At 40.3% G+C, this 26313-nt stretch overlaps 2 protein-coding genes across 6 annotated transcripts in view; one reads left to right on the top strand and one right to left on the bottom strand.

The window, feature by feature from the left end:
• SLC25A16 (solute carrier family 25 member 16) overlaps positions 1-12118 on the bottom strand; it is a 47788-nt gene extending 35670 nt beyond the window's left edge. For 3 of the 5 annotated variants that reach the window (XM_059900715.1, XM_059900719.1, XM_059900716.1), the window contains exons 1-4: positions 11915-12118; positions 6038-6130; positions 1380-1513; positions 592-655 (exon numbers count right to left, since the gene is read on the bottom strand). In XM_059900715.1, coding sequence (XP_059756698.1) covers positions 592-655; positions 1380-1513; positions 6038-6130; positions 11915-12035 — 412 coding nt within the window. In that variant the 5' untranslated portion in view covers positions 12036-12118. Of the gene's footprint in view, positions 1-591; positions 656-975; positions 1053-1379; positions 1514-6037; positions 6131-11914 lie in introns of those variants that run through there. The other 2 variants (XM_059900717.1, XM_059900718.1) reach the window with 2 other exon arrangements.
• A 1073-nt stretch (positions 12119-13191) lies between these two features.
• TET1 (tet methylcytosine dioxygenase 1) overlaps positions 13192-26313 on the top strand; it is a 144740-nt gene continuing 131618 nt past the window's right edge. Inside the window, exons 1-2 of the mRNA XM_059900045.1 lie at positions 13192-13394; positions 18968-19050. The gene's annotated coding sequence lies outside the window, so the exon portion shown is untranslated. The remainder of the gene's footprint in view (positions 13395-18967; positions 19051-26313) is intronic.

The following is a 26313-nucleotide window of genomic DNA, read 5'->3' as shown; positions in this document are numbered from 1 at the left end:
TAAATAAATAAATAAATAAAAAGAATTAAATCTTAAAAAAAAAAAAAAAAAAAAGCACACGTAAGAAACTGCTAATAGTGATTGCTTCTAGGGAGCAGAACTATTTTCATTGTATAGGAATATGTATTACTATAGTCATTATAATTTTTTTTAATTTTTTGAAAGAAAAAAATAAACATTTCCAGAAGGAGAACTGTCCAAGGGAACGTATGATTTTCACATAGCTGTAAGTTTAGACTGCTCCTTACATCTCCTACTGTAAAACACTCTGAGTTGGGATATTAATGATTTCTTGCATAATTGAGCATAGGAAGATAACAAATGTGTGCCACTTAATCAATGTCGCACATATTACCTAAAGCAAATTAAGTATTTTAATAGAAAATTAATTTGCAGAAATAAAATATACCCACGCCTGTATAGCACAGGGAACTACATTCAGTATCCTGTGATAAACCATAATGGAAAAGAATATAAAAAAAAGAATGTCTCTATGTGTATAACTGAGTCACTGCTGTACAGCAGAGATGGCACAACATTGTGAATCAACTCTACTTCAGTTAAAAACAAAAAATTACCCACTCCTCTTACCTGCCATGGACCCAGCCATTAATCTGTGTACATGACCAGAAACTCCCAGTTTTGTAGTAATTAACTAGAAACCAAAAACATCAAATTACGCACTTTTACAGAAGCAATCTTGCCAAATGTACTATATTACACATTGATGACCACAAATACTTAAAGTGTGAATGGGAGTAGTAGGAATAAAATGCTACTATAGACAGTGAAGTCTTGATACTGCTTACTTTTCATTTTAAGATACCCTATGATAATTTTTAAAAAATTATTCTTAAGATACCCTATGAAATTTAATTCATTAAACTCCTTTCTGTGTTAAGATGTTTGAGAGAATAAACTTTCAGTCAGTCAGAAAAGAGAAACTTAGTATGATGGGAAAAGCTGTTAACTTACAGCATTACTCAAAAACAGACTTTCACAATATGGTCTCACTAGTTTATTTAATAAGAAAATCCAAAGTTGCAATGTTCTTCTCCTACAACTGAGAAACAAAAAGCATATCAAAAAGCTATTAATATTTTATGGATTTATTATTAGCTACTTGAAGGATACTTTGGCTCTTCTTCATAAGTATGAACATAAACAATTTACTCAAAAATGACTAACAATCCTGGAACAGATAACTCCAAAACCAAGTTATATTTAAAAACTTAAACTATCACAAGCCTTAGTCTTTCAAAAAGGCATTACTTTATCCATTCATCCAAAGTAACTTTAAAGGTCAAAGCAAATGCCTTGTCAATTAAGTACGATATTCAAAGACACAAAAGAGGAAAACAAGATAAAGGTTCAAGTACCGTTTTATAATGCTCAAATGCCATAAACTGGATTGCACCATAAGGAAAAATTCGAATCATCATTGCACCATTCCCTTTATACAATCCAAGGTATCCCTCCTTTTGGGGAACAGCACGCAATGCAGAAAATACTCCTATTTTTAAAAAGATTTTTAGAAGAAAAATACTATTAAAACAGAGAAAACTACCTAAATTCAAATTTTCATGACAATCACAGATAAAGATTACTATGCCATCATTCATGATATAATTTTGCTTGAGGAATTACATGAATAGTAATTTCTGTATAACAGTTAAAGCTACTTAAAATACATCATATGTCCAAATTATGTAAATATTCCTCATGTAAAAATATAAAACATACTATAGCAAGAACAGCTACGAATTATAGTAAATTATATTTATAATTATTGTAAATTATATTAATCCCTAGCAACCTAAAAGAATATTAATAGAAATATATTCAACATTCAGATAATGCACTGCGGATGAGTATCTGGAAGGACGAAGGAAGGTTTCCCAGACTGACCCAGATACCTGTGTGGTTTGTTTACGAAAGAAGCTGCTAAATAAAAGAAACAAATAAAAAACCTACCAATTAAAAAACTATTTAAATTGGGGGGCAAATTTTCATTAGTAGTATACTTTAATTAGGAATACAGATAAACAAAGGCCTGAGTTCTGATCCGATATACTGATATGTTTATTATTCTAATAATGTCAATCACTAATCCTATTTGCAGTACAGACTTCTACATTCCATTATTAAACTATTTAAATTCCAATATTAAACTATTTAAATTCAGGTTCCTTTCCAAATTTTTCAAACAAAAATTAGATCAAACATGAAAGTAAATCACTGGGCTCATTTCGAAGTTTAGAATTCAAGTAATCTTTTGATCCCTTCGCAGAAATTAAAACTGTAGGTACTTACTAACATCTAAGAAAAGATATACTCTAAAAGCATTTTTAATAAGCAGATATCTAAGTGGACTAATAATGTATTAAAAAGAATTCTATTTGGGGAGTTCCCTGGTGGCCTAGTAATTAGGATTCCAGGCTTCCACTGCTGTGGTCCGGGGTCAATCCCTGGTCGGGGAACTGAGATGTCGCAAGCCATGTGGCGCGGCCAGGGGAAAAAAAAAAAAAAAAGAATTCTACTAGATATATATATATATATACACATACAGCTATATGTATAATATAATGTTCTTCCAAAATACATGAATAATACAACTAAATATATTCACCCCTCTCTAAAAAAATTCTATCAAAGACATCCTCTTGCTGGAAGAGAAGACTAATGATAAGCCCAGTTTAATTTTATTCAAATGTGTTTGTAATAATTTAAGGGTAATCAAACTTAGAACAGTGGCCACCTAGCAGGAACAGGAAGGCTGACGATGAGAGAGAGTACAGAGGAGGTTTCAACTGTACTGATGATGTTTATTTCTGAAGTTCTGTGCAGCTCCACATATGTTTATTATATTATTCTCTAAAACTCTTTGATTGTTACAAATATTTAAAGAGAAATCATTAGTAGAAGTGAAATAAAGTTATTTCAAAAAAAGGAAATCCAGGGACTTCCGTGGCGGTCCAGTGGTTAAGACTGCGCTTCCAGTGCAGGGGAGCACAGGTTCGATCCTTGGTTGGGGGGAGGAACTAGGATCCCACATGCCATGGGGCCAACAAATAAATAAAATTTTTTTTAAAAAAAGGAAATCCAGGAAACAAGGAGCAGGGGAGGGGGGAGGGGGGCTGGGGAGGATACAAGAAAAGCACAATGAACAGAAAACATAAATCTATGATTGAAAAAAAAAATCTAAAACATATAAATCCTTCTATTAAAAGCCAAAGACTCTCAAATTCTGTTAAAAGGCAATGTCTAACCAAATGCTTTGCACAAAAATCTCACCTAAACCAAAATAACACAGAAAGACAAACAGAGGAAGACTGGATGTTGAATGTTTTCGAATGGCATTTAAATATCCATTGAGATAATGACGTTATTTTTCTCCTTCAACCTATAGTCTGTACTATTTTTACCCAGGGAAATTGAAATTTTCTTTATGGCATAACACTGAACCAATTTTTGCATGTGTTACAAGCATATTTGGAAAGAATATGTATTCTCTGCAGGGTGCAAAGTCCTCTTGTCTATATCAAGCTTGTGTGTTATTTAGATCCTTTCCTGTATCTTTATTTTGTCAACATAGGATTACAAGGAACTAACAGTTGGTAATATATAAGCATATGCTTGTGTATATATACATAAGCTCTGAAGGAAAATGGAAGAAAACTGTAGATGCTTGATTCTAATGAGGGGACAAGGAGGAAGACGTTTGCTTTTGTACTTTTTGAATTATGAACTTGTGAAAATATTATACATTCAAAAAATAAAAATAAATAAAATGTAAAAATAACAAAATTTAAAGGATTTTTAAAGAATCCTATTATGATTCATCTACCTGTTTTTATATCACATTGACTGTAAAAAGTTAAATGGAGTTCAAAGATTTTTAATATATTACAGGAAAAAATTCTTTACACTTGGTGCAAATTGGGGAAGAAGAAATTCTAATTATACCCCTTCCTTTTCATTTGGCCACAATAATTTTGATTCAAAATAAAAAGTAGTTTTTGATGCCTTGGAAATAACGCCATACACGTTTTAAAAGAAGCTAAAGTAAAAGTTTTATTCAGTAGCATATCTTTATCATCTTTGACTGTGAAAAATCATGTTTTTAAATTTAAGCAAAACTGAAAAACTATCTTATGCACGTAAAAAGGGAGGCACCTAGAATAAAATGCCCGACAATATTTTTAAAATAAATTAATAAGCCACTAATACTTTTCTTTTGGCTTGTATATTTTAAAGATACAGGAAACTCCATACACTACACCAATAGTTCATTGTTGCACTACAGGAATTCTGTTTCAAATTTTGCATGCCTTGTAGGGTACACTGTAACCCGTGGCATGCAGCCCTGTAGAGCGTGAAATCTAATGTGAATATGTAAACTAACGATTACAAATCAGGAAACAAAACAACATACATCAGCATGGGGAGAAGTTTAAAAGAATAAAACAATACTGCTCAGACATTCATATGCTGGGTCACTGTCAAACACCACGAGATATTGGGTAATATAATTCATCTCCTTTTCACCCTCAATTTAGACTACAAAAGAAAATCATTTCCTTCCTTTCCAGTTTTATATAATCTCTCAATAAGTTCAAAGGTCTGATTCTTTCTATACATGAGCAGTACTCTGTGAAGATATAGAATTCATTTCTGGACACTAAGATATTAGCAAAATTTTTCTTTCAATTTAAAGAATAGACTTACTTTGTATTAAAAATATTGACAGGAAAATGAGACAATAAATATAAAATCACATTTTAAAAACTCAATTGTTAAAATAATTGATTCTTATTCACTCTGTTAAATATCTTTCTTAAAAATGATGCATAGATCATGCAGAGCACACATCATTCCCATTACTGAAGCATGAAACTGTAAAGGAATGGAGTGGTATGAGTTAGTTGCCTTGACCTAACTTCTTTCTTGGTCTCTATCCACATTAAATTTTTTCTTTTAAATCTTTTTCCCTCTAATTGAAAATTTAATATATGTTCAACATGTATTACAAATTAGCTTAGAGGAAAAAAAATACCTATAATCTCACCACTGAAAATTAACCACTTAATGTTCATATTTCTCCTTCTAGCCTTTTGTCTAAACACGTTTACTCAGATAAAATGCAATATGATTAAACCATTTGCAATATTTTTTCATTTAACTATTATGAACATTCTTCCTAGTCAATTAATATTCTTTTACAATTTTTTATGATTGCAAAATAGTCTATAATATGGACTTATTTATTTAAGTAATACTTATTATTTAACTTAGCCAATTCCCTATTATTAAACATTTTGGTTGGCTCTTTTTTTTTTTAACCAACATAAATAATGCTTTGATTCTTGTATATACATATTTGAGCACATTTCTGATTACTTCCTTGAAACAACCTCCTAGAACTAGAATTGCAAGGCCAAAGAATATGTATCTTTTCAAGACTTTTGATGCATATTACCAAAATGCCCTCCAAAAAGGCTATAAAAAATCCTTACTCCCACCAATGACATATTAGAGTGTCCATGTTAATTATAATAGCTGATTTTTATGTTTACAAGGAATAACTAAGGGCTCGATATTTTTTTAACAACGCAAGTTTATCCATATATACTAATTGCATTGGATTCTGTTTGCCCTAAGATATCTACAACACATGCTTAAGTGTTTAAAGGAATAAACCTTATCTCTATCACTAGTTGGATTTTTTTTTAAATCAAGCTGAGCTATTATGTGTGTCTGTTAAGGATGTGATTTGTTAATCTCAATAAACAAATATGTAGTACTTACTTCAATGATTCAAAGATTTTAGAGTACATTAGTACCCTAAAATGATAAACATATATAACCACTATTGCAAATGAAACGATTAAAATGGATAAGAGATACATCCCTCGTAAAATCTGCCCCCAAACTTGAACTCCTTTTTGTGTCCTCTTTCCACTATAATTCACAACTAGAAACGAAGAAAGCAGATGGATAACATTTTCATTTTTCTCTTTAGCATCCATTAACTCACCCAAGTGTTTGTAATGGTGATTGTGAGCTTGTAATAAAACCTTCACTCGATCCAAAGGAGCAACTGTTGTTTTGGCACAGCATCCAGCAATACCTAAAAAATTTGAAAAGATCAGGAAGAAATTCCATACCATTTCTTTCCAGATGGAAATCATTATTTAGAGGCTAGCACACCCTCTAATCTCTAATTTGATCTCCATGGGTAGAACTGCCCAGTAGCAGGGATATGTAGATGATGGGCCCCCATTCTCTACAATTTAATTATTGAGCACGTCAGACTTAATAAGTTTGAAGAGTGTAAATCTGCCCCCTAATTCCTGATGAACACTGGAATCTTGCTAAATGTGGTTATGGAGACAGACACTTGGAGGGATTTACCCACCTATAAGCCTCTGTTTGAAATAACATCTTCTTCTTCTGGATGACTTCTCACTGAAATAATCAAATTTCACCCGTAAAATTCAGTCATTCATTTATCCACTCAGCAATTATGTATTTGGTCCCCACCACATGCCACTGTGCAGACATGTGGATGACAGTAAAGTGCATACATGGGCTTTAGCATAAATCAGAACCCAGGTGAGCCCTAATAGCTTGGTATGCTTCTAAGGTGACAATATATAAAGATTTTTTGCTACAGACTGTCTGTGTCCCCCCAAAATTCATATGTTGAAAACTAATTCCTAGTGATGATATTTAGAGGTGGGAGGTGGTATTAGAGGAGGTGATTAGGACCCTCATGAATGGAATTAATGCCCTTATAAAAGAGGCCCCAGAGGGACTTCCCTGGAGGTCCAGTGGTTAAGGCTCTGTGCTTCCACTGCAGGGGGGCACGGGTTCGATCCCTGGTCGGGGAACTAGGATTCCGCAGGCCGTGCGGTGCGGCCAAAAAAAAAAAAAAAAAGAGGCCCCAGAGAGATCCCTGGCCCCTTCCACCATGTAGAAACACCAGCTACGAGGAAGCAGGTCCTCCCCAGATATTTGCTGGCACCATGACCTTGGACTTCCCAGTTTCCAGAACTATGAGAAAGAAGTTTGTTGTTTATAAGTCACCCAGATTACAGTATTTTTGTTATAGTAGCCTGAACCATCTAAGACACTTTTGTAAAGTACCTTACATGTAGTAAGCACTCAACCAAATGAGTTGTTACTATTATAAAAAGGTGGACAAAAAAGTCCTTGGTGTCTTTTTTTTTTTTTTTTTTTTTACAAGAGATAAATCGACTGCTTGGTGTCTTTTTTATGGTTATGTTAAGCTCTTCATCATTGCATGTTTGTTAAGGAAGGTACAGGAGGACTGGGATATTGTGAGTCTCTTTACTACTGCATCCCCAGAGACCAGTTCAGGGCCTGGCACCTAACAGGTACTCAATACCTGTTTATTGAATGAATGAAGAGTCTTACTTTACAAACTTTTAAAAATATAAGACAAAATCACTCAAAATCCACACACATTTACTTAATAGCTCAGCATGTAACTGATGCTAAAATGCATATTCTGAAATACCCAAAAATAAAATGCCTATTTATACTCAAATATTAAATCCACATATAAGTTTCTATATCAAGCTTCTCTTATCTGAACTAATGGAAATAACAGTCATGGCCACTCAAAACTGAGGATAAGCTAAAAATAATTTTCACTTGGGTACATTTGGTTTCAGAATAGTTTTTTATATTATTATCTTCCCATTCATTATGAAATAACCATATAAAAATTATTTAGAATCTGTTGAATAAGTAGGTTCCTTTAATAATATCTTTACTTGCTTATCACATCACTTTATAGCTCAATTAATCATCACAAAAGTCCACTGAGTAAGGTCAAGTAGCCTTTATCTTCATTTTGAACAGCTGAACTTAAGATATTTGCCAAAGAGGACTTCTCTGGTGGCACAGTGGTTAAGAATCCGCCTGCCAATGCAGGAGACACGGGTTCAAGCCCTGGTCCGGGAAGATCCTGCATGCTGCGGAGCAACGAAGCCCATGCGCCACAACTACTGAGCCTGCGCTCTAGAGCCCACAAGCCACAACTACTGAACCCGTATGCCGCAACTACTGAAGCCCGTACGCCTAGAGCCAGTGCTCCGCAACAAGAGAAGCCACGGCAATGAGAAGACTGTGCACCACAACGAAGGGTAGCCCCCGCTCACCACAACTAGAGAAAGCCCGCATGCAGCAATGAAGACCCAATGCAGCCAAAAATAAATAAATTAATTAATTTATTTTTTTTAAAAAAAGATATTTGCCAAAGACCACTGCTAATTACCAATAAAAAGCACGTATGGTTTCCTTTGTACTAGGTACTAGGCTAAGAGAGTCAACTGCAGGCACTGTGCCAAGGCTTTTACAGGTACTTTCTCATTTAATCATTACAATTACATTCTGAGGTAGGTACTCTTATTTTCCCATTTAAAGGATGGGGAAACTGAGGCAAAGGGAGGTTAAGTAACTTGCCCAATGGTATTTTCTCATATCACTTGGACCAGGAGCGCCTATAACGGTTATAAAAATCTGTGTGCAACTTTTTATACTCATTTTATCCAAATAACAAAAAACTAGAAAACCAAGCGAATTTTCACAATAGATGAAACTGGTAAATCCATACAATGCAATACTACTACTCAGTAACAAAAAGCAGCACGTTACTGATACATACACATGGATGCAACTTAAATGCATTTTGCTAAGTGAAGGAAGCCAGACTCAGAAAACTACATGTTGTATGATTACATTTATATAACATTCTGGGAAAGGCAAGACTACAGAGACAGAAAACAGATCAGTGGCTGCCAGGGGTTGGAGATGAGAGGAAAGGCATGAGTACAAAGGAAAGTGGAAATAATTGGGGGTTATGGAACTATTCTATATCTTGACTGTGGTGGTCATTACAAAACACATTTGTCAAAACTCATTCAACTGTACACACGAAAAAGGGTGAACTTTACTGTATATAAATTATACTTTAATTAACCTGATGTTTAAAAAAACTATAAAAACAAACAAAAATATTGTGCAAGTTTCTAAAAAGTACACAGCTTAATCAAGATTCCATTGCAGAGTTTCCTATACTTGCTGTCTCCAATTTCTTTCTTCCTCTTAATAGATTTTGTGTAGTAAAGTGTAAGATACATAGAGAAAAGTGCACAAATCACAAGTATGCCACTTAATGAATTACAGTAAGGTGAATACACCCACATAAAGACCACTCAGCTGGTAAATTCATTACCAGCCTCCCAGAAGTCCCTCTCCTCAAATCACTATTTGCTCCTTCTCAGAGACAACCAATCAGCCTTCTGAGTTCTAACAACATGGATTTAGTTTTGGCTGTTTTTGAACTTTATACAAATAAAATCACACAGTATACACTATATCTGGCTTCTTCTGTTCATCATTATGCTTGTGAGATTCATACACATTGTCGGTGTTGTGGGAATTTACTCATTTTCAGTGCTGCACAGTATTTCACTGTATGATTATACCATATTTTGTTGGACATTCTTTTTTTTTTAAAAAATTATTAATTTATTTATTTTTGGCTGCATTGGGTCTTAGTTGCAGCACATAGGCTCTTCGTTGCAGTGTGCAGGCTTCTCTCTAGTTGTGGCCAGAGCACGTGGGCTCTGTAGTTGCATCACGCGGGCTCTCTAGTTGTGGCGCACGGGCTCAGTAGTTGTGGAGCACGGGCTTAGTTACCCCACAGGTGGGATCCTAGTTCCCCGACCAGGGACTGAACCTGTGTCCCCTGCACTGGAAGGCAGATTCTTAACCACTGGATCACCAGAGAAGTCCCTTGTTATACATTCTAACATTGATGGACATTTGGGTTGATTCTGCTTTGGGGATATTATGAATATCACAGATAAGAGCAGAAATAGATGGGAACATATGTATATGTATAACTGATTCACTTTGTTATAAAGCAGAAACTAACACACCATTGTAAATCAATTATACTCCAATAAATATGTTAAAAAAAAAAAAAGAGCAGAAATAGATATGTTGGGTATATACCTAGGAGTGGAACTGCTGGATCATACAACTGCTAGATCAACTGCAGGTATACAAATGTTCAGCTTCATAACTACCCAGCCAGTTCTCCAAAGAGGTTGTACCAATTTGCATTACCTGGTTGCTAACCTTGCCTACACATTACCAAGACTCTACTCCAATGTCTAGTCAACATCACAAAATGTAACGTGTCCAAAACTGAATTCCTGATCTCCCCCAACAACCATCATGAACATTGTCCCAACTACAGGCTTCCCATTTCAGTCAATGACAACTTCATCCTTTCAGCTGCTCAAACCAAAATAAGTCCCCCTTGACTTCTCTTCTTTACCCATATCTAATCTGTCAGAAAATCATTTATTCTATCTATATCCAGATTATCACAATTTTTCACCACCTCCCCTGCTACTAACCTGATCCAAGCTACCATCATCTATCATCTGAATTACTGCAATAACCACCAAACTGGTCTCCCTGCTTCCATATTTACATCCCTGCAGTTATTCTCCACAGAACAGCCCAAGTAATCCTTTGGAAACATGTCATATCATGTCACTTCTCTACTAAAGACCTGCAATGGCTCCCTACTTCACTCCAAAAGTTAGAATCTTTACAGTGGTTTACAAGACCCTTCATTTCCTGCCCCCTTTAACTTTCTAATCTCCTTCCCCCATCAGCACCACCTGGCTCCAGCCACATAGGTCTCACAGCTGTTCTTTGAACCGATAAGGTCCTCCCTGACTTTGAAGACTTTGCTTTAGCTTTTCTCCCCACCTGGAAGGCTCCTTCTTAGACATCAACTTGCTAAACTCCCTCACTTTTTCAAGTTTGCTCAAGTGTGATCCTCCCAATGAGACTTATCACGAATTATCCTATTTAATACTGTACCCACGTAGCCTCTCCATTTCCTTGCCCCATTCTCCTTTTTCCTTCTTCCCATTCCATTCGTCATGTTCTAATATACTATATAACTTATTTTTTCATTTTGCTTATTGCCTTTCTCACAACAAGTCCCCAACCAATGTAAACTCTAGGATCTTTGTTTTATTCCCTAATGTACACTGAGCATGTAGCAGACACTCAAATATTCCTTGTATAAATAAATGAATGTCCTTTTTATCAGCGGAACAAAATAATTCTTAATACTATTGCAGCGTACAGATATCTTTCTACAAGTCCTCATAATGTGGAATTTTAAAAATTCCCAGCCTTTACAAATAATTAAGTGATGACAACCCAGACAGTCAACTAAGAGAGGGTAGAGACTGAAACACCTCTATATGGGAAAGCAGAAATTTCTGAGAGACAATATGAAACTTCTGGCCCGACAGTCACCCCAGTAGTAGGGCTGCACCAGCTACCTGTCAAGTACCTGTGGCACAGTTTTCTAGAATCACCGGAACCAGTTTTGGTTGTAGACAAGTTTTGCACAATTTCCCCGTCATCCTTAAAAAGCTGACCTCCAATGTTTATTTTCTTTTAAGCAAACAGCAAAATCCAATTCTACTCTCGGTCGTGCACAGTCTTTTTAAAAGAAAGGAGTGCCCAGCATGTTGCACTGAAACCCTGACGTCCTTTAAGGGACTCCCCTCTTTTTCCTGCTCTCCAACCCTGAAGAACTGGTGCCTGGTTCAGCCTTTCCAAGGCTCCAGCCGCTCCTCGACAGCGTGAGGCCCTTCCTCCCCAGGATCCTGCTGTCATTAGTCAAGGGATTCTTAGAGGTTACAGCGGGTCCGGGCAAACACCTGGCAGGGCGTTGGAGCAGCCAGAGTCCAAGAATGTCATCGCGGCCGCATACACCCGACCTGCCCCGGATCCCGCCCCGGGCCACTCCGTGCGCGGCCAGGTGCTCCCGGCGGAAACCCACCTCCGGCCAGGAAGGAGCGCAGCCAGTAGAAATCTCTGCGGGCAGCTGGCCCTCCGGCTCCTGCCGCCTGCGGCATCGCGGGAGGTGGCTCGGCCGCTGCCAGGGCCGCCGCCGCCGCCATCAGGACCAGGGCCGCGTTGGGAGCTTCGGTCGCCAATTTACAACCCAAGGGCCCTCGCCATGGCCAGAGCAGGCGGTGACAGGGCACCGACCGCCGCACGGCGGGACGGAACACCACGGGCGGCGCGGCGCTGGCTGATGGCGTAGGCCAGGGGCGGGGCCTGGGTCAAGGCCCGAAGCGGGAGTCGCCGGGGCTGGACGCCTCCCCCATCTCCCCAGCCTCGCCCCACATCTCTACTTCTGGCCTCGCTGTGCAGGCGTCTTCTGTTACAGGCGGAAGAAGGGAAGCATGGCCAGCGAGAAGGTCCTTCCAGAACCCACCACCTCAGAAATCTCTCCCCCGTCCATCAACCCATATTGATCATCGATCGACATGTAACCGTCCATCGGGCTGCCTTCTGACCTCCCCAAAATGAACCCTTTCCAGAACCAACCTTTGGTTCCTCACTCTTTCCAGGAACTTCTGAAATTACACTGTCTCCCACCTGATCAGCTCTGCCTTCTCAGATCTTCTCGCTGAACCTCACATTCTGCCTCCCTAACCACCCCCCCCAACTAAGCTTCTATTCCACCCCCAGCCCCTCTGCCAAAGAAATAATTGCTAAAGCAAGTTCTTCTTTCTTTGGGGCCCTATGAATTACACAAATACTTCTGCCTTGCCAGGACTTTCTGAATCTGTGCTTTGTGCTTAGCTCTCAAATTCCACCGCTTTACTCCCCACCAACTCCTAAACTCTCAGGAACCTCCCAGTTTCTTCTCCCTGACCCCGCTGTATTACAAGACTATTTTTTTCAAACCACCCCTTACCCAGCACTATTCTCTTACTGTGCGTCCCTCATCACTTCCAGCTTGAGCAAAATTCATTCCTATTCTTTGTGACCAAAGTTGTTCTGAACTTTTATCTTCTTTTTCAGAAATTACCTATTATAATTTTCGTTAATACTTACTCCAATCTTCCCTATTATTGACACTGGTCCCCACTTTCTCCTTCTATGGATATGCCTCTGCAAGGTGTTTCTAGCCGACATTTATCATTAATGATGAGTCCAGATTTCAAATTTATTTTTTCCCATGTTCCCAATATTCAATTTCTACCAGAAAATACAGACCCATATAATAATATCATTATTAATAATTTGCATGTCTAATGTGAAGAATTGAAAGCTCCCAAAAGTGGGGATGGTTGCACAACATTGTGAATGTAATTAATACTACTGAATTGTACACTAAAAAATGGTTAAAAGAGTAATTTTATTTTTTATTATTATTTTTTTTTGGCCGTGCGGCTTGCGGAGTGACCGGGGATTGAACCCGTGCCCCCTGTAGTGGAAGTGCAGAGTCGTAACCACTGGACTGCCAGGTAATCCCTGAAGTATGTTTTATTACAATAAAAAAGTACAAGAACAACCTCCCTAAGGTTTTTTGTTTGTTTGTTTGTTTATTTATTTTTGGCTGAGTTGGGTCTTTTTTGCTGTGCACGGGCTTTCTCTAGTTGTGGCGAGCAGAGGCTACTCTTTGCTGTGGTGCACAGGCTTCTTGTTGCAGAGCTCAGGCTCTAGGCGCGCGGGCTTCAGTAGTTGTGGCTCACAGGCTCTAGAGCGCAGGCTCATAATTGTGGCACACAGGCTTAGTTGCTCCGCGGCATGTGGGATCTTTCCAGACCAGGGCTCGAACCTGTGTCCCCTGCATTGGCAGGCGGATTCTTAACCACTGCGCCACCAGGGAAGTCCCCAGGTTTTTTTTATGTAACAAAAAAAGAGAAAGGTCTATGCTTTCATATTACGTAACTAGCAAAGCTGTCCCAGCTCCTAGTGCTAATGTGTATTTTTCCCCTGTCCTGTAAGCTGTACTGGTATCTCTTCTAATCCATTTCTGTTTCAAATGAGATGCACCTTACAGATTTAATTTATCACGTAATGGCCCTCAACTCCAAAACTCAATCCAGACCTAGGATGGAAAGTTTATATACATGATAACCGACAAGTCTAGTGACTTAAACATCCAATTATATCTTCTCTACTCAGCTGGTTACAGCTAAACTACTCAACCTACAGATGTTATTACACTCACTCTCAGAGATCTTACCCAACCTCAGACTTTTAAATACCATTTATATGTAGTCATTGGGATGACTCCTAATCTCCAGCCCTTCCCACCCACTCTCCAAATCTATTGATCCATATTTCCCACATCTCCACCTGTATATCTAACTGGCATCTATTTATCATATCCAGAACAAAATTCCTCATCTTCTTTCCCAAACATACTACTCTTGCAACCTTTCCTCATTTCATTAAATCACAACTCCAACCTCAGTCCATAAACCTTGAGTAATTTCCTAATTAATCTCCCTGCTTTCTCTTGCTTCCTACTTTCGTTCCTAATATGGCAGCCAAAGCAATTCTTTAAAACCTAAAACAAATCTTGTCACACCTTATCCCCAAACCCTTCAATGGCTTCCCATATCACTTGGGGGAATTCTTAAAATGGTCTACTGGTTTCCTGTTATATCTCTGGCCTCAACTCCTAGAACTTCCTTCAGTCACACTGGCTTCTTTGTTCCTCATAAATACCTGGCATGATTCCCTCAGGGCCTCTGCACATGCTTTTCTTTCCACCTGTACTACTTTCCCCCTAGATATTCCATGTAACTTCTTCTTTCTATATCCTTCTTCAGGTTTTCCACAAATGTAAGCTTCTCAAGGAGGCCTTTTCTGGCTGTAATATTTAAAATTACTACCCACTCCACCCTCACCCCTACCAAAACTCACTATCTCTTTTCTCTCCTTTAATTTTTTCCACAGCATTTACCAGTGCTTATAATATATATAAAATGTTTTTATTATTAGTTTCCCCCCACTAGAATGTAAGCTCCATGAAGGTAGGAATTATCTGTTTTGTTCATTTGATATGTCACTTGACTCTGAATAGATGATATACAATGGTGGCTCTACTTAAAGACCAAGCCTTTCTATGTCTGTCTTTCACTGCTAGAATAGATAGCAACTAGTGGCCAGAGGCTAAAGAAATGGAGAAAAATGAATCCCTTCCCTCAATGAATGTACTATTTCATGGAATGAATGTGAACCTAATAGTAAAATAAATAACATACACAAATAAAAAGTAGGGATGCAGAAGAAAGACAGACCATGTTTGTCAGAGATCATGAGGGAAGGAAGTAATTGAACAGGCTTTTGACACACCCAAGCATGGGCCAGGGCAAACACACATACATGTATACACATGCATGCACAGGTGCACATACACACAAACACACACACACACACACACAAATAAGGAAACTCAGCTTGGTCAAAGAACAAAGAATTGTCCAGTTTGCCTGTCTTAAGATTCTTGACCCTCTCTCCTTGACTCCCCAACACTTGTATGGCAGACCACTGACCAATAACATTAGAGAAATAGGTCAAGGTTATATCATGAACAGTTTCAATCTTGGGCTAAAGAGTTTAGACTTAATTTAGTGGCTAATAAGAAACTGGTGACAGCTATGTTTTGGAAGAATTAATCAGGGAGAGATGAATACAATAATTGGGAAGACAGTCACTGACAGATCTGACAGTAAAGAAGCCAGTTAGGAAGCTTTTGCAATAATCCAAGCAAGAGAGTTGGTGAGAGCATGAAAACATAATCAGAAAGAAAATGGATGGAGGAGATAGCACCTTCTGGGCTTGCTAAGGAATTAAATATGGAAGGCAAGGAATAGGATAAGTCAAAACTGATGCAAAGTTTTTTGCTAAGGTGGTTAAAAGACTTGATGGACCATTAACAGAAGAGGGAAAACAGAAAGAGGGACTGGTTTGGGACTTCCCTGGTGGTGCAGTGGTTGAGAATCTGCCTGCAAATGAAGGGAACACGGGTTCGAGCCCTGGTCCAGGAAGATCCCACATGCCACGGAGCAACTAAGCCCGTGAGCCACAACTACTGAAGCCTGTGCGCCTAGAGCCTGAGCTCTGCAACAAGAGAAGCCACCGCAATGAGGAGCCTGCGCACCGCCACGAAGAGTAGCCCCCGCTTGCCGCAACCAGAGAAAGCCCACGCGCAGCAACGAAGACCCAATGCAGGCATAAATAAATAAATAAATTTTTTAAAAAAAGTCTTCATTGAATTTGTTACAATACTTCTTCCGTTTTTTGTTGTTCTTTTTTTATATAAATTTATTTATTTATTTACTTTGGCTGCGTTGGGTCTTTGTTTCTGCGCGCAGGCTTTCTCTGGTTGCGGCGAGCGGGGGCTACTCTTCGTGGCGGTGCGCAGGCTTCCCTTATTGCAGAGCACGGGCTCTAGGCACGCGGGCTTCAGTAGTTGCTGCTCACAGGCTCTAGAGCGCAGGCTCAGTAGTTGTGGCGCACGGGCTTGGTTGCTCCGCGGCATGTGGGATCTTGCCGGACGAGGGCTCGGACCCGTGTCCCCTGCATTGACAGGCGGATTCTTAACCACTGCGCCACCAGGGAAGCCCCTGCTTCTGTTTTATGTTTTGGTTTTTTGACCATGAGGCATGTGGGATCTTAGCTCTCTGACCAGGGATTGAACCCACACCCCCTGCAGTGGAAGGTGAAGTCTTAACCACGGGACCACCAGGGATGTCCCAGGCAGTTTTTTTTAAAATATGGGCAATACATGAATACCATAAAGACTGGATATAGCAATAACTACCTAAAAAGCCTTCTTTGGGGACTTCCCTGGCAATCCAGTGGTTAAGACTCCACACTCCTAATGCAGAGGGCACAGGTTCTTTCCCTGGTAGGGGAACTAAGATCCCACATGCCGTACGGCGCGGCTTAAATAAATAAATAAATAAATAAATGTAAAAAGCCTTTTTTGAAAGTTTCACCCAACCCCACACATACCCCGACATTTCATGAAACAGGAGTAAATCAATGTGCCTTTTATTATTATTGTTGTTGTTGTTGTTGTTCGCGGTAGAAAAGTTTTGTTTTTTTTTTTAATTTTTATTTATTTATTTATGGCTGCGTTGGGTCTTCCTTTCTGTGCGAGGGCTTTCTCCAGTTGCGGCGAGCGGGGGCCACCCTTCATCGCGGTGCACGGGCCTCTCACTATCGCGATCTCTTTTGTTGCGGAGCACAGGCTCCAGATGCACAGGCTCAGTAGTTGTGGCTCACGGGCCCAGTTGCTCCGCAGCATGTGGGATCTTCCCGGACCAGGGCTCGAACCCGCGTCCCCTGCATTGGCAGGCAGATTCTCAACCACTGCGCCACCAGGGAAGCCCAGAAAAGTCTTTTATTATATTAGTCAGGCCCCACCTGGCCTGGCCTAGACCTGGGCACAGGAGTAGCTGAGAAGAGCCCGTCCCCCTCCCTACTATTCCAGCTTCTCTTTGTCCTGCTTCTGCTCCTCCTCCAGCACCAGGGTTCGTCCTCGCTCTTTCACCCGCTGGACACCCCAGTAGGTGACAAACAGGATGGCCAGTGTGGTCTGGGGGAACCCTGTGAGTAGCAGGCACTGGGCGACCAGCTCTGTGAACTCAAGGCTGCTCAGGCTTACAAGGTTGTACGTGATGATGGCCCAGAAGTTCATGGCCCCAAAGATGGCTGAGACCCTGCGGGACATCTGCTCCCACAGAGAGGCCTCAATTTGCGCTAGGGACCCCCACTCTGCCAGTTTCTGTACCCAGAGCTCAAAGTTGAGGCCAAAGCAGTTAAGACATGACCACAGGTAGGCATTATCACAAGGCCCAAGCCACAGAGTGGTGATGGCAAATGTGGCCACATTGGCCCCCAACGCTGCAATTACCACAGAGTGCTCCCCACCAGTGTGGTCATACATGTACCTGCAAAGCCAGTTGTTGATGCCACTGTCAAAGTGCGATTCCACGAAGACATAGAGCTGTGATGCACTTGGGAGGCTGGGGAGGGTCCAAGTGGTTGCAACGGTGTTGACGATGCTGAAGAAGATGGCCGCCTTCACCCACTCATATACCAGGTTTGAGTAGGCTAGGCCAGCCGGGGACAGGGGGTCATCCCTGCCGGGGGGGCATTACACCTCCCCCCAACCCCCACTCCGACCTGGGCCTCCCCAAATCAAGGGGAGGCTCCATTTTAATAAACATTGTCATGGACCTTAGCTATCTTTATTTTATTTTATTTTATTTATTTATTTATTTATTTATTTATTTATTTATTTATTTATTTATTTTTGGCCACACTGTGCGGCTTGCAGGATCTTAGTTTCCCGACCAGGGATCTAGCCCGTGCCCCCTGTCATGGAAGCCCAGAGTCCTAACCACTGGACCACCAGGGAATTTCCTTAGCTATCTTTAAGTTAGGCTAGGTAGTCTCTTTTAGACCACAGATCATTAACGTTTATTTACTTATATTTACCAGGAATAAGCATCATATATCACAGATGCTTTATAATTTAAATAATTTTGGAGTCATATATAATTTATCCGATATATAACACATGATCTTTGCTCCTTTAGTAGCATTTGTACACTCTTTTATATGGTTTGATTTTTTTTTTTTTTTTTTTTTTTTTTGGCGGAGCTTCACAGCTTGTGGGATCTCAGTTCCCCAACCAGGGATTGAACCTGGGCCACAGCAGTGAAAGCCTGGAATCCTAACCAGTAGGCCACCAGAGAACTCCCTGATTTTTTTTAAAAGCATACTTTGGTTATGTTTTGACCTTAGGTAATTAGATCTTAAGAAATTGCATAAGATAAAGATGATTCTTATTATTTTTGACTCTAGAAATAATATTAGATATGCTTAAGTTGTGCCCTCAGCTTTCCATGGCTAGTGTACAGTTGAAAAAGTTTGTGAACATGAGGTAAAGTTTAATCAGGAAAGCAGGGATTTTAGGAAACAGCTTCAGGTTTCTTTTTTATTACGGCATTAGTAATCTGGTATTCAAAAAATGAAAAGTGACATTTTTTAATCAAATCTTTTTCTACAGTCCTCCAAAGCTGTACATTAAGTTCTAACAGAGTATAGTGAAAAAGAACAGAAACATTGAATGTCTGTTTCTCTACTTAGTAGGTAAGTGATATTTTTTTCTAAATTTTATTTATTTTTTGGCTGCCTTGGATCTGCGTTGCTGTGCATGGGCTTTCTCTAGTTGCAGTGAGCGGGGGCTACTCTTCATTGTGGTGCACCGGCTTCTCATTGAGGTGGCTTCTCTTGTTGCGGAGCACGGGCTCTAGGTGCGTGGGCTTCAGTAGTTGCAGCACACGGGCTCAGTAGTTGTGGCTTGTGGGCTCTAGAGCGCGAGCTCAGCAGTCGTGGCGCAGCATGGGCTTAGTTGCTCCGCAGCATGTGGGATCTTCCCAGACCAGGGCTTGAACCCGTGTCCCCTGCATTGGCAGGCAGATTCTTAAACACTGCTCCACCAGGGAGGTCCTGTAAGTGATCTTAAAGACAATAAATACCTGATATTCAGTTTCTAACCTGTAAAAATATGGGTGATCCCCCAGATATGATATGGATATCAAATAAAATCATTTAGACAAAGGACCTACCACAGTGCACAGCATATAATATGTGCTATATTCCTTTCACTTCCTTAGTATGTGCACCCCTAGACCTGCAGAACAGATCATTATTCTTTCAATCCATACATATTTACTGTCCACCTACTGTGCGCCAGGTGTTATGTTAGATGGTCAAGCTATGAAAATAAGATAAAATTCCTACAAAGACTTTTGTAAGAGAGCAAGCAGTTACAAAAAAGTAAGTATAATTTGTCAGTATCTGTCCAGTATTAGGGGTATGCATAGAGTACTATAAGGAGCAAAGAGGGAAGAGACCAGTTCTCTTGGGGTGGGGTTGTGGGGGGAAATTAAGAAGACCTAGAGAGTTGAGCTGAGCCTTGAAAAATGAGTAAGAGTTTTCTGAATTTTTCAGAAGAGGAACTACATCATCTCAGTGTAGTTACAATTAGATATAGCAATGAACTGGAAATTATTTAGAGAACTGATCTAATTTATTTTTGTTGTGGTTCATCACGTATTTCTTGTACAGGTGCTAGGCATCAAATATACAATAGTAAATAAAAACTTGGTTCCTGCACTTCAGGGAGCTTATATTCTAGTGGGAAAGAGATCTTAATCAAGTAACCACAGAAATTTATGTAAAATTTAAACTGGAATAAGTACTTTGGGGAACTAAGTTCCCACAGGCTGCACAGCGCAGCCAAAAAAAAAAAAAAAAGACCATAAAACAGGGATTGACCTAAACCAGTTTAGAGAAGCCTTCCTTAAGGAAATGATGCTTGAACCCAAAGGTGAAGAATGACTAGGGCTTAACTGAGGAAGGGAAAAAGAAAAAGCATTACAGAAAAAAGAAACAGAGCTTATGGTGGAAGAGTTTGGTGTCTTCAAGGGTCTGATCACAACTTCAAATACATTACCATGCTATGTCCTTCCAGGCTTCAGGCAGGTCACTCACATTGACAAATGTGTAAGACAATAGAGGGAGCTGCTAGACTGAAGAACTGTAAAGTGCTTGCTTTGCCTAAAATGAAACTTTTCTGCAAATGAAATTTACTGGTTTACAAGAGTGGAATTATTGGTTTGTAATTACAGAAGAAAGCCACATGAGGCTGGAGTGAGAAGAACTAGGATGTTTATCATATAAGATGAGATAGAGAAATAGGTCAAGTCTTACAGCCACTGGCAGCCTTGTAGCCCCTGTAGGAGTCTTGACATTATCCTAAAGCAATATGAAGCCAGTATTAAGCTGTGGCTTACATGGTGAGGTGTGTATTTCAAAATGATCATTCTGCTCATGGCTTGGACAATGGAATAAGGACAAAAGTGGACGTGAGCACACTATTGCAAGATGTGGCAATTGGTCTAGAGTACAGGCCATGGGAGTGGAGGGAAGAAGGTGGATTTGAGACACACTGAAGTGATGAAATGGACAGAACTTGGTGATGGATTCAATTAGGGGGTGAGGAAAGGGAGATAAAGATAATTCCTAGGTTCCTGGTTTACATGACTGGATGGGGAATTCCCTGGCAGTCCAGTGGTTAGGACTCCGTGCTTCCACTGCAGGGGGCATGGGTTCGATCCCTGGTCAGGGAACTAAGATCCCACAAGCCACGTGGCGCGGCCAAAAAGAAACCCACAAAAAACACGACTGGATGGACTCACTGAGGCAGGAATCACTGGAAGAGGATCAGTTTGTTGTTGCTTTAGGGCAAAGCGGAAGGACAGGGGAGAGGATGAGTTGCTTGGTTGGGACACACTGAGTATGTGGAGGCCTCAGAGACATCCAAGAGGAAATATTAAAGAGTAGAATATATAAGGAGCAGCCCGGGCTGAAGATATAATATTAGTAAGTCAAGCCTAAAGAGAGAGAGTGAGAACCTAGAACTCAGCCTTGAGTAACTGCAACACCTAATGGCCAGTTGGAGAATGATGAGGCGGTAAAGGAGATAGAGGGGTAGCTAGAGATGTGTGTGGGTGAGGGGATGGGGGGGTAGGATAGAAGCCAATGGAAAGGAGTGTTTTAAGAGTAATGTAGTATTGGAAACGTTGAGTTTAAGATGTCTATGAAGGATCTAAGCTGAAATATTCTGGGAATTCCCTGGCTGTCCAGTGGTTAGGACTCCGCACTTCCACTGCAAGGGGCACGGGTTCAACCCCTGGTCGGGGAACTAAAATCCCGCAGGCGCGTCCAAAAAAAAAGAAACGTCTGGAGCAATGGGATTCAGTCTAGAGAGGTAAATTTGGAAGTTTGGGGCATTTACGTTACAACTTAAAGCCATGTTTATTTAGAAAGCATAGTATAATGTGTAAAGACATTACTCAATCAACGGTAGCAATTGTTATTCACACACTTGAGCAATAATAACACTGATGGGGCTTCCCTGGTGGCGCAGTGGTTGAGAATCTGCCTGCCAATGCAGAGGACACGGGTTCGAGCCTTGGTCTGGGAAGATCCCACATGCCGCGGAGCAACTGGGCCCGTGAGCCACAACTACTGAGCCTGCGCGTCTGGAGCTTGTGCTCCGCAACAAGGGAGGCTGCGACAGTGAGGGGCCCGCGCACCGCGATGAAGAGTGGCCCCCACTCGCCACAGCTAGAGAAAGCCCTCGCACAGAAACGAAGACCCAACACAACCAAAAATAAATAAATAAATAAACAAACTAACAAAATTAAAAAAAAAAAAAAGATTAAGAACCATTAACTTATTAATTCTCCGGATACACAATATATTAAAATAGTTCTACTTTAAAAAAAAAAAAAAACAATAATAATAATAATAATAACACTGATGGATTTACTTAGTGTTTTTCTCTGAGAAGATAAAAACACTTTGGAGATATTATCCAATTGCTTCTGTCAGTCAGTATTTGACCTGTCAGCAATATTTATTGAGGGTATTATAGTACTAGGTCCTATAAAAAGATAAGACACAAAAGAAATAGAAGATATGAGTCTTACCCTTAAGCTTTCACATAGTTGGGGGAACAAAATGTTGACATATGCATTACTAATGAGCAGAGTCAAAATTACATAGTCAGTGAGTACAAATTAATAAAGTTCAACACTATTCTTCATGAATGCTGAGGAGAGGTGATAATTCAGAGGTTATCTGTGTTTCGTGGGGTTGTTTAAGAACAATTTCCTGGAGGAACTGAGTTGTCAGTGGATTTTAAATAATAGAATTCTACAGATGATGAAGGCCTTAGAAACCTTTAAGACAATGATAACTATTTTTGAAATGCCTCTTATATATAAGAGGAGGGAATGGGAAAGGGACCCACAGAATCCCAGCTTTGTGTGAGCCTGTAGTAGGTGCTTTCCATTTTCTGCCAGGTTTAAGGTATTGTGACACTGTGAAGTTTATCAAGAAATTAGCCTCATTTGTGCAAATATATAGAATTACATAATCGCAGTCACAGAGTTTAAAAAGGACCTCTGAGAGGCATTTATTTATTTATTTTTAAAATTTTTGGCTGCGTTGGGTCTTCGTTGCTGCGCATGGGCTTTCTCTAGTTGTGGCGAGCAGCGGCTACTCTTCATTGTGGCATGCAGGCTCAGTAGCTGTGGCGCACGGGCTTCGTTGCTCCGCGGCATGTGGGATCTTCCAGAACCAGGGCTCGAACCCGTGTCCCCTGCATTGGCAGGTGGATTCTCACCAACTGTGCCACCAGGGAAGTCCTCTGAGAGGCATTTAACAAAGTTTCTTGAGCTATTGGGTATCTGCTTTGTGCTAAGTCCTGAGCTAGCACTGGGAATATAAAAAAAGGAAGATAAGTCCTTTGAGAGACATACGGTTTGGTAACTGGAGTGGAGTGTGTCAGAAGTGCTATGACAGAGGTCTGGGGCTGCTGCAGAAGCAGTGTGGAGAGAGCTATGAAGCTCCTAATTCCGCCTGGGTTATTACATGAGGCTTCACAGACAAGGAGTTTTGTGAGCTGGGTTTTGAGGGATGAAGATAAGTTTGCCAGGTTGGCAAGAATGAGAATAATGTAGAGGAAGGAGAGGATGGAACCGGAGGGAGAAGGACATTCCAGGCAGACCTGTATCTGTCCCAACTTTTTCATCCCCTCTATTCACAGAGCTGGAGAAAGTATGTTTGTTAGAACAGACTCACCAGATAATCAAGACAGCTTTAAATGAATTCTCAGAGGGGAGGAAGAAAACATTCAGGAATAATTCAGTCAGTTGTTTTTAATGTGCCTACTATGTAGAGGTCACGATGTATGAAGCAACGAGAAGGAAGAATCAGCGGAGCAGGTCCCAGAATGTCTCAGGTGAAAAATGCAAAAAAAGAGTTCAGGAACACAGCACAGTTCTTCAGGGGTTAGAGATAATGGGCTGCAGTTACAGAGCAAAACCTTCAGGGCTGGGGACTTCCCTGGCGGTCCAGTGGTTAAGACTCCGTGCTTCCAATGCAGGGGGCGCAAGTTGGATCCCTGGTCGGGACACTAAGATCCCACATGCCACGGGGTGAGGCCAAAAAGTTAAAACAAAACAAAACCAAAAAAAACCCCATTCATTCATGGCTGGAGAGTCAGCTTTGGAAGTCTTCGGCTGGACCAGGAGTCTCGAAGTGTTTGCAGTGCCAAGAGAGGTCTGAAGAAGGAAGCATCCAGAGAAAGAAGATGGTGAAGGCATTTTGGTTGGACTTATAGGAGGAGAACCAGGATGGCCTATAGGTGTCACAGAATTCCAGGACTGAGGAATTTCAAAATGTAGGGGGAAAAAAAGAGAATGAAGCTGTGTTGTGAATGTAATGTCAGGAGAGTAGGTCAGTGGACTCAGAAATAAACAGATGTTATAGGAACAAGAAACAGCAAGAAACAGAATTTGTCATGGAGAGAAATAGGGCTAAAGGTAGATGGGAGAGCAAGGTCAAGCAAAGGCATGACCTGGGCATGATAAACATGGACAACCCCTAGACAGCAGAGAAGAAGGTGCTAATGAAGAAGAGACTGAAGATGCTAGAAGGAAGGGCTCATTAATGTAGTAAAAACTGCTTAAATAAAGTAGCATGGAGGGACTTCCCTGGTAGTCCAGTGGTTAAAACTCTGCACTCTCAATGCAAGGGGCCCGGGTTCGATCACTTGTTGGGGAACCAAGATCCCACCTACCACAACTAAGCCTGCATGCCACAACTACTGAGCCCGGGCACTGCAACTAGAGAAGCCCGCGCATTGCAATGAAGACCCAGCACAGCCTAAAAAAAAAAAAAAAAAAAAAGTAGCATGGAGACTAAGCTAAAGGGCACAAGATAATGGACAGCCCCATAACAGGGAAGAAACTTCAGGTAAGGAAGGAAATTGTGCTGTTGAGCAAGGGAGGGAAAGGTTAATAAGAAATCTATTGTGATCATCTTGTAATGTATAGAAATACTGTGCACCAGGAACTAACATAGTGTTGTAGGTCAATTACACTTCAAAAACAAACAAACAAACTCATAGAAAAGGAGATCAGATTTGTGGTTACCAGAAGTGGGGAGTGGGGGGAGGGGGGGAGGGGGAATTGGGTGAAGGTGGTCAAAAGGTACAAACTTCCAGTTATAAGATAAATAAGTACTGGAGATATAATGTACAACATGATAAATATAACACTGCTGTACATCAAATATAAAAGTTGTTAGGAGAGTATATCTTAAGAGTTTTCATCACAAGGAAAAAATATTGTTTTTTCTTTTATTTTGTATCTATATGAGATAAAGGTTCACTAAACTTATTGTGGTCATCATTTCATGATGTATGTAAATCAAATCATTATGCTGTACACCTTAAACTTACACAGTGCTGTATGTCATTTATATTTCAATAAAACTGAAGAAGAAAAAAAGAAACCTATTTCTTGAGGGCCTTTTTTTTTTTTTGGCCGCAGCACTTGGCATGTGAGATCTTAGTTTCTTAGTTTCTTATTTCCCTGACCCCTGCAGTGGAAGGGCAGAGTCTTAGCCAGTGGACCGCCAGGAAAGTCCCTTGAGGGCCTCTCTTGACAGCCTGGGCTATGGGCAGCTTTGGAGGTGAGGCATAGGAAGGCTTAGAACAGGTCCCATGGCAGGAGGATACTCAAAATCTTCCAAAATAGGGATTGCTGAGGAGAAATAAAGACCTCAGGCAGATTTAGGTCTTAAGATTTCAAAGCTGGCTAAGGCTCCCACAGAATTCTGCCGCTTGCAAGCAGCAGAGAACATGAATGATGGGGTTATAGAAGTCAAGTCAGGGTGCTTCCAGGTTGAGTTTGGGAGAGGTTAAGTGGACAAATGAATTAGTGGGTTGGAAAGCTTACCATTAAAGTTGCTGGACAAGGCATAAATGGAGAAAATGGCCTATCTTGTCATAGGAAGTAGGGAAGGAGTTTTCACCAAAACCATACTTGATCACACTCAAGTTCTTGATTTGATATACGGTCCTTTTGGAAGCTGACTATATTATAAAAGATCCTGTTTCATTATCATAACTAGACTATATCTTCATGCTCTACAGTTACTACGAAGGTATGCTAATTTTTCCAATTCCTTCCGAAACCAATTCTGGCAATCCCAATTTTTTTTTCTCCCTCACAGTATCAATTTGATTTCCTCTTCCACCTACTCTACTGAGGTGTCTTTTGGTTTGTACCTACCATGTATTGTATGTGTCCTGTGTATTCTTGACAATCTTTGGATTCAATTTAGAAGCTTGAGTGAGAAAAAGACCTTAAGTCTGTGTCTGCCAGTAAACTGACCAGTAAATACCAATTCCTGCAAACCTGCTCCGTGCAAATTCTCTGAGAATTCCCTTGGGTCTTTTCTACTTTAAGTTTTCCTTGCTCTCTTGGACTC

Source organism: Balaenoptera ricei, chromosome 16, assembly GCF_028023285.1.
Source record: "Balaenoptera ricei isolate mBalRic1 chromosome 16, mBalRic1.hap2, whole genome shotgun sequence".
NCBI lineage: Eukaryota > Metazoa > Chordata > Mammalia > Artiodactyla > Balaenopteridae > Balaenoptera > Balaenoptera ricei.
This window is presented reverse-complemented; position numbering and strand designations above follow the sequence as displayed.